The sequence below is a fragment of the Anabas testudineus genome, chromosome 2 (assembly GCF_900324465.2).
Source record: "Anabas testudineus chromosome 2, fAnaTes1.2, whole genome shotgun sequence".
Classification (NCBI taxonomy): Eukaryota; Metazoa; Chordata; class Actinopteri; order Anabantiformes; family Anabantidae; genus Anabas; species Anabas testudineus.
This window is the reverse complement of record NC_046611.1, coordinates 9,513,933-9,522,566: the sequence shown is the minus strand read 5'-3', so window position 1 is coordinate 9,522,566 and position 8,634 is coordinate 9,513,933. Positions and strand designations below refer to the sequence as shown.

The following is an 8,634-nucleotide window of genomic DNA, read 5'->3' as shown; positions in this document are numbered from 1 at the left end:
CCATGTAAGAAAAACCAAACTGGATTTTAAAGTTTGTCACACAGGCTGGGGGGTTTCACTAAGTTATATGCCCACTCTGAGCGAGAGTTCTTATTGATATACAACACATATCATGAGCGAAATCACGGCTAACGGTTAAAAATTGTGAATCCTGTATGTTCTACTTTAAATTGACTACAAAATTAAATTCACATCCTTTATTCTCACAGTCCTCAGCTCCACAATGCAATTTAATGGCAGGATGAGCATCTGCTGTACCCTAATTACCACCAACACAACGTAGACACCAAAATGAGCACTAGTCCTGCCATTAAAGAGCATAATGGAGCAGGGATTGTGACTCGTACGCCCTCGCTATTGTCATTGTGCATTTAGTAGTGTCAGTGTAGCAATAACACAACAGCGATGTTGCTGAGCCGTGAGTCATCACATTAATTATCCAGACACAGGAGTTCAGTTAAGTTCATCACAAGTTGCTTATTTTGTTGTTTGCCTTTTTCTACCAGTGCAATATACAGTAATGTTAATCTCTAACTGGCATTTAGCATCCCCTTCCCTCATTGTTTCTATTTATTTTTTTGATAACTTTATTTAAGTTGTATGATTTCTTTTTGGGAATATAGTTTGAAATGAAGTTGCCTGATTTTGTCTTGAGTAACAATAAAATAAATAAAATAAAAAAACAATGTGGCTGTCTGTAGCTGTCAGAATGAAAATTATGATTTTGAGAAATCAGTTTTTTCATATCACCTCATGTCGATGTCCTTTAGTCAAGTAATGTATTTATACATTTGAAGTTGAGGCTGAAGTTTGCACAATTTTGCTGGGAGCCTATCCTGAATTGTTCATCGCCAAACCAAGCACTTTTTTTAAACGTTTATTTACAACTGTAAAAGACAAAAATATATAAACAGACATGCACAAAAACAGGGTAATATTTACAAGCACTATGGCAGTCAAAGTGGATGATAGGGTAAACATGCAAGATTTTTTCATCAACACATAATAATTACACCCACATGTGTACCTATATTTAATTGCTGTTTAGGTGCTGGAAAATGGAAGAAAAAAATAGTCAGCATATGAATCTACTGCTTTCACTAATGATAATATGAAATATGTATTTCTACTAATGAAAAAGGTTTACTTGTATTTAAAAAAAGTCTGCATTGCTTAAAAAAGGACCTATATTTAAAACTAGTCCAGTCTTTTCAGAGTAACTGTTCTTTAAATGAATGCTGTTATTTGCAACATTGCAGTTCCTGTCGGTCTTCTGTTAGATGGGCATTTTGAGGAGAGCACCCTCTGTCAGTAGCGTCAGAGTGGTGATCATGTATTTACTGTTGGAGATCTGAAACAAAAGGAAACACACATTAGTACAAGAATATTAGGCTAAAATGAAGAGTAATGAAACTTTGAGTACAGCAGTTTCTGTCAGATTGTACCTTGATCCTGCCGTTGTACTTGGCTGAACCCAGTGCTGTAGAGACTTGTTTCAGGCTTCCTGCAGACAGGTCAAGCCTGAAGTGTCTGTAAAAGTGGCTCTTCAGTCCCTGCATAAATTGCATCACCTCCTCAATATCAATACTTCTCCCCTCCTCCTCCTCAGTCTCTTTCTCTTCCTGTGGACTCTTTCTCACACTGTTCCACAGATCCCAGGCGTCTTGGGGATTAACTGTGTAGGTGATTTGTAGCGGTGGCACAACAGGAATACTCCAAATCATTTTGAGATGCTGGATGTTTGACTCAGTGTGGCAGTTAGTCCATAATGCCACCAGCCATTGTAGGCTGGTGTGGCTGATTTCCAGAGGGCCGAAACAGCAGTCGAAGTTTTGCTGGAACCAGGACTGGACCGATGAAGTGAGAACCTCAGACCCACTGCTGCCAAAGAGTGGCAAACAGATGAAGTCTTTTGGAAGTGAGCGCAGGTAATCAGGGTTACCGTTGATGCAAGTCAGCCAGCCACTCCATATCAACCTCTGATGCTCGTCCTGCCTTGCAAATATAGACTTTGAATGGATCTGAAGTGGGAAAGGGAACAGTAAGAAAAAGCAAACTAGAACCATAGGAAGCGAGCCAAAAATCAGACGGGAGTTCTTTAACTTTCACAGTTTTCTGTTTCAAGTGGGATATATTCTCACTTTGATTACAATGGGTGAAGCTGCATCATTGCATGCTTATTTTCTGGTCATTCAACTGAAGGAAAAAAAGTGACACTGTAAACTTGAACATTTTTCCTCTGTCATATTCATTCTTGTGCTTACCTGTATGAGGACAGTCTCGGCATCATCATCTGTCCCTGCCATCCCCTGCACTGCAGAGAAGGAGACTCTGAAGCTGTTCTGTGATCCTTCCACCTCCACGGCCAAGCCTTGCTGCTTCTCTGCAGCTATAAACGCTGAGAGCTGCCTGGAGTAGCTCTTCAGCTGTGTGTGTCTGAACTGATACAGAGGAGTAACGTATGACAGCTTCCACTCGGATTTCATCAGTAAGGCCAGCTGCTCTGCATTCACCTTCTCCTTTGATAAAAAAAGACAGGGGTGGTGACTATTCTGTGTGCGTTTTATGTCTGTTCAATGAATACCTAATCTTTAAAAGGCCAAAAACATTGCTTAGGTCAACTCACAGTGATGTTGTGTAACTTTGGAGCTTTTCTGCTGGTGTTGAGCCTCCGTGCTGTGAATGCTGGAGTTGAACCGAGTCGTGAAGCGGCTCCTAAGCAGCTACGGTAGGACTGTCTGTAGCTCCTACTTTTGCTTCTCCTCTGAACCTTAACGCTGTCGAGGGGAGTCCTCACCACACTGAAAACCACACAGACTATAGCTTCAGTTTCCTTTAGTGTTTTAAAAAACAAGTCATCATTATATTGTTTATTGTAGAACATGTACAACTTCCAAATGTGAAAAATAAAGCAAAGAAAAGCTGTGATCATAAAATAAATAAATAAACAATGGCACGTTCTGTACGACGATTGCATTTACTTTGCTACTTTTAGTAAATTGAAACTAATACCTCTGTTCTTCTTCTTCTTTTTTTTTTTTTTGCTTTAGCATTTTAGCACTTCAGTTTATATACTTCTACCTCTATACTAACGTTGCTGTTTTCCTACGTTCCGTACCATAGCAAACAGAAAGGACAGATACTGTACGTGCACTTCATCCATGTTTAGCTACATGCATCTCTTTGTCAATAACTTAGCTATAAACACGTTGCGTAACGCTGCACATTACCTTCCACTGTTAGTATAAAGGCTATATTAATATGCAACTCTGCACTCACATAGGTGTAGGATATTTGCTAAATTTAAAAGTGTTTTTAATTAATTGCCTATCACACCAGTTTCAACCTTGCCAGGTGATGTTACATTTCACGACAAGCAAGGTAACGTTACACACTTGAGTTATTTGGCGTGACACTCCCTTATATCGATAACAACTATAAATATCTGGGTCATTGGAGAACTGTTGACCATGCTACATTGTTTTGTAACGGTGAATTCAAATATTCTAAAGAAACAGCATGATTTATTAGGGGATATAGTTTTACCTGCTGTGTTGTCGCTCCATTCGTATCGTTGTATTGTAGCGAACGAAACCGGAAACAATTTTGAACATCGCGCTTTCCCATGAGTCTTCGCGGGTAGAATCAGCCAATCACATCAACCCAAACAGGAAGTGATCTTTTTACGAATTAAAAACCGTAGTTGCTTAAAAGCGTGGATGTTTTATGAGAGTTTTTGTTTATTTATTCCGGATCACAAGCAAGTATTAAATGTGTGAATTATTTAAACAGTATTGAATAAATCCGAATTCGAAACAGGAACAGATAATCTATTGAATTGGTAAACATGGCAAGGGCAAAGTTGTTGTATGTAAAACGATTATGGTTGGATATTGCCTGTATTATGATCCTAGCCGCTAGAATCATAATGTAAAAAAAAAATAAAATAAATAAAAATCAAAAACTAAAATTAAACCAACAACAAACCACACGTTTAAATGTAATGTGATGAATCAAATAATTGTGTTGGTGTATTGCATTTTATACTTCATCAACTTTGCAGAATACTAGCAAGTTTTATGTTTTTCTTAAAGTTATCTATTTGTGAAATGAATATTAAAGAATATTAAGAAAAACATATTATTATTACTATTATTATTTATCCCAGTGATGCCAATTGTGCACATAATGATCACATTAAACGTGATCTCACGTTGCTCTGCGCTGACTTCTTGCTAGATGTTGATGTTGCTAGTTGCGACCTACTGTACATGTAAATGTAGATCTATCTATTTATTACGGTATGGTTGGTATGGATTTGCCTACTATACAGCCTAAAACGACAGCACATATGCTATGGCAAAATGACAAATCAAAAAGATTGTCTAAATCATTGGGATTGGTGGTAAGCATGAAAAAATGACTGAAGATAAAAAGAAATTGAGCACATAGGCTATAATTTACATTCATAAAATGTGTGTGTGTACTTAATCCAACTTGCAAAAGTATGTTTTAATTAAGGTTATCATAAGGATTACTAACAGAAGGATTACATTAGAGTAATAGTAATATTAGGGATTATTTGGATATTGTAAGTCAATGCACCATTTTCTCAAGTGACAAAAATGTGTATGCATGTGTATTTGTGTGTGTATGTTTCAGTACCTGCCAGTTTCACATGCAACCACCAAACCGTTCCCCCTCCTGGTTACCATGGAAACTGTGCTCTTTTCTTTTTTCTTCTCATGTACAGTGTCTCCCTACTTTCCCACTATCCTTCTCATTCTTTACTTCTTACCATCTATTTTCATTTATATTTATGGTTTCTAGTCTTCTATTTTCTCCTTATGTTTGTGCAAGCCTGTGTACGTTTGTGTGTATGTTTTGCAAGTACCTGTCTATTGAATGGAGGTCTGGATACATTGCCAGACTTACAGTATGATGACCACATCAACAGCCAATCACATTATCAGTGGCTGATGGTGCGCTTTAACCAATGGGGGAAGCTTGCAGATGATGTGTGAGCAGAAGGGATGCAGTGCCATGGAAACTGCAGAAGGTGTAATAAGAGAACAGCACACTCTAGTGGCACCGGATGTCTTTGTTTACCACAATTTGCATGGCCAAGTTTATCTTTTTGTATGAAAATATCCATTGCTCCTTTGAGTACTACCACCTGAACCTTTGTTTTGATTCCGAGAACTTGAGAAAGCCCTAACTGATTTGTCCTCAATGTTCAATATCGTTGGTATAAATATATATAAATTGGTATGACGTTATTGAACAGGCAGAATTCCATTCAAAGCCCATATTCAACTGATAGGTCAAAAAAAATTGTGATAAAGTCACATACTGTTTAAATTATTGTCATATATACATTAAATTATATCTGAATGTTTAATGAATGATTGTATGTAAGAAAATGTAGTGTTTGTAATAAGGAGGCTAAAGATGGACCAAGTTAGACTGTCCTATTATAAAGTGATGCTATTGCTGATGTTTTTTTTTTCTGCTTTGCTCTAACAGCCTCATTTACAGTTCAGGTTGTGTTAAAGATATTAGAAGATATTTTTATATACTGAGCAGTGGGGGGTATTAGCCTTTCATTCATTAGCTCTAGGGGGCATCACCAACATATCTTAGGCTTATCTTCTCTCACCTGAGGAAATTCCACCTGCATCCCTGCACCTGCCACCCGCAGAAAGATGACATGAATGTACATGCACATAATCTTGACATTTTGACACAACATGCTTTTCCAGGGTCTTTATTTGCCAAAATGTTATCTCATAAGACAAAAGGCGTTATATGTGCTCATAAAATCCAGTGGGTAAAATGGAACAGCACAATACACAAATTTGTCACTAGCCCATAATAAAATAATAATAAAATAAAGACTTGACTGTCCCTCATTTTGCTGAGGAACCTCCCTAAGGGGAATTTGGGAATCCCTGGAAATTTTAATCTTTACAATTTGAATTCTGCGAGAGAAATCGTGCTGATAGTCATAATCAGGGAAATATGTAATTAATGTCAGAGGAAACTATTTAAAGAGGAATAAACTGCATGTTAAAGGATGGAGATAAAAAGAGAAAAGGCTGACGTAAGGTGATAGGGTTTGGGTGGTCGACGCTTGCGCGGGATAGACTGGATGCAAACGTTGGAGGGATTAGGAAACTGCGCCTAAATCGGACTCCCGGCGACCGCCATATTGGCTCGAGCCAGGCTGAAATACGAATCTGGGCCTGGTCTACCGAGCCATTTCGGATCTGACCGGACCAGTTTCCTGGACGATAGAGGGAGGAGCCTGGCATTTCTGGAAGTCTGAGGAGCAGCCAGTCATAGCCAGCCAGCATCTGAGCCAGGGTAGGAACTGGAGCAGCGGTGGACGGCTCTGTTGGAATAAGATATTAGTTCAATATTCACGAGAACAGACGGTACATGCAACTGAGCAGTCGTCGACATGAAGATCTTCCATTTGGGCTCGGGAAGCTGAAGCATATTGCAGGCAGGCCACATTACGTTTTCGGTGGGATAAGCCATCTGTGATATACTGGGTGTGCGCGGCGCAGTAACGGCTCGGGCGAACCGGTTATTCTACCGTCAGCTAGCTCGCGTTAACCCAGCTAGCCAACCATTTTTCAAGAGACCCGTTAGCTTGCCGCGGAGAGAGCATCTTGGACGGCGTGGGAAGTGCCCCTGGATGCTGCTGAGAAGGTGCTGTACCTGGCAGTATCCCACAGTAGAAGAGTCAAACCCGCGGCTTGGAAGGAGCGGTGTTTTTCTGCAAGTGAGCAAAGGGAATATCCACGCCCTGGGGTCTGGTCTGTGGTTACTATTTAGCTAGCTCGCTGGCTAGCAAGCCTACCGGGAGAGTAGCTCGGGAGAAGGTGGGGCCGCGGAGTGACAGCCTTGGACGCCAGCTAATGTGGTTAGCCGGCTAACGTTGACTTGGACTCTTTTGGGGCCACTGGTTTTCCCGACTCTGACACCGTGGGCGTATTGTCTGGCACAGTAGTAACCCAATTCAGCAAGAGAATACGGTGTCATTGATTCCTGCAGAACCCGTGTGGGTGGGATATCTTGTGGAGAGCATCCTCGTTTACCTGAATGACCATGGCGGACGACGACGTGCTCTTCGAGGATGTCTACGAGCTCTGCGAGGTGATTGGGAAGTAAGTACTGCCAGTAATACTCCTCTTGTTTGTTATTGACTATTTTGGGGATGCATTTGTTATTCTATCCCTTTTGCCTGTTGACATAATTGCAAGGGCCATGCTTTTGTCTGGGTGCTGTTGTTAGGTTCAAGGCCCGCAGGTTTTTCAAGGGGAAAGTTCATTGGGTGGGTGACATGAGCTGATTGATGAAAGTGTAGATATTAATTCGTCTTTATTTATAATATGCACACATTTTCTTGATGTATTAAGAGCCACATATTATGCCTGACGTCATGATCTCCATGCAGGAAAGTGGGGTTACTCAACAGAAATGGCGTGCATCAGATACTCACTTACATGACTGCAAATTGAAAACATAAATTACTTTATGCATTTGCGTCCTTACGCTATTTTGAAAATATATTTAAAACTAGTTCTGTTTATTGAAATTAGTAAAGAAAGCTGACAGACTGCACACAGGGATCATCCTTTTCTCTTCTGTTTGTCAGTAGCCACACCTGCATCCAGATCCAGTTTACAGTCTGGTCAACCATTCAGTGAAGGTGTTACAGTCAATCAGAAGCTGGAAAATACCAATTCACTTTAACTAAACACACCTGATCCAGGTAATCAGCAGTGGGTATGGGGTAAGCAGGGGAGACCTAGTGACTGTGTTTGAGAAATACTATGTTGGAGCAAAAAGGGTCTTTTCTGTGAAGTGGTCATGTTTTCATTTAGAGGAAGAGGCCCATTTAAACCGTGACATGCAAAGGTTCAAAGTACAGTGAAAACTGAATTTCCACAATGCGCATGTTACTTCTGTGTGGTCAGACATGGCTCTTCCACTCATCCTGGAAGTGAGGTGGGAAGTCTGACAGGCCCATTACAGTCCTGAAGACTACCAGTCCGTCCCCATCCCCCCCCCCCCCGCCAGCTTCAGTCAGTATTGAGGGTCCATTAAGTTTGGTAGGGGAAAGAGACACACTCTCTCCAGACCCCCAGGCCCTGTTCTTTATCCTGAGATTTCCTGTTGCCGTGGCTACTAATTGATGGTTTGGTCCAGGACCACTGCATTCAATTCCTGGTATCACATACAAGGAGCCACTGGCAAGAGTTGTTGCAGTTTTATGACAATACAAATCCACTATGGTGGTGATTACATCAAAGTGGAATTTCTTTCACTCCTCTGGCCATTGTGAATGTTAGATGAAGAAGTGTGTTTTCTGATTTTAATTTTCTTTTCTCAATCTCAGACCTGGGCCTTAAAGTATATTACCATTTTCTCTGTTTTACCCACCTTAGGTGTCAGACAAGTGGAGTTTTGCCATCTAAGCTGTGCAATATATGTACATGCTGTATTTCCTGCAGTTGTTTATTGTATGAGAAAACCTGGATATCCTGTGTGAATGTGCCACATGTGTAGAGATAAACACATACAGTTTACTTTAATAGACACAATGTAGAAACCCCCACCCAT

General features: G+C 40.4%; 2 protein-coding genes across 6 annotated transcripts in view; one reads left to right on the top strand and one right to left on the bottom strand.

Annotated features, from left to right (window-relative positions):
- Positions 1 to 880: 880 nt before the first annotated feature.
- Positions 881 to 3,620, bottom strand: cenpl (centromere protein L). The gene is made up of 5 exons (XM_026361476.1): positions 3,547 to 3,620; positions 2,627 to 2,801; positions 2,265 to 2,519; positions 1,446 to 2,021; positions 881 to 1,351 (listed from the first exon to the last, which is right to left on the bottom strand). Exons 1-5 carry the CDS (start codon positions 3,612 to 3,614, stop codon positions 1,277 to 1,279), a joined length of 1,149 nt encoding a protein of 382 aa, XP_026217261.1. The 5' UTR covers positions 3,615 to 3,620; the 3' UTR covers positions 881 to 1,276.
- Positions 3,621 to 5,880: 2,260 nt separating this feature from the next.
- LOC113163414 (peripheral plasma membrane protein CASK) overlaps positions 5,881 to 8,634 on the top strand; it is a 38,617-nt gene continuing 35,863 nt past the window's right edge. For 2 of the 5 annotated variants that reach the window (XM_026362015.1, XM_026362019.1), the window contains exon 1: positions 5,881 to 7,175. In XM_026362015.1, the coding sequence (XP_026217800.1) occupies positions 7,111 to 7,175 (65 nt within the window). In that variant the 5' untranslated portion in view covers positions 5,881 to 7,110. The remainder of the gene's footprint in view (positions 7,176 to 8,634) is intronic. The other 3 variants (XM_026362017.1, XM_026362014.1, XM_026362016.1) reach the window with 2 other exon arrangements.

Coding starts and splice junctions, on each gene's coding strand:
- cenpl (XM_026361476.1), bottom strand. CDS start 3,614: ATGTTCAAAATTGTTTCCGGTTTCGTTCGCTACAATACAACGATACGA. Junction 2,520..2,626: donor CAAAGTTACACAACATCACT/GTGAGTTGACCT, acceptor TTTTTATCAAAG/GAGAAGGTGAATGCAGAGCA. Junction 1,352..1,445: donor AGTACAACGGCAGGATCAAG/GTACAATCTGAC, acceptor CTTTTGTTTCAG/ATCTCCAACAGTAAATACAT.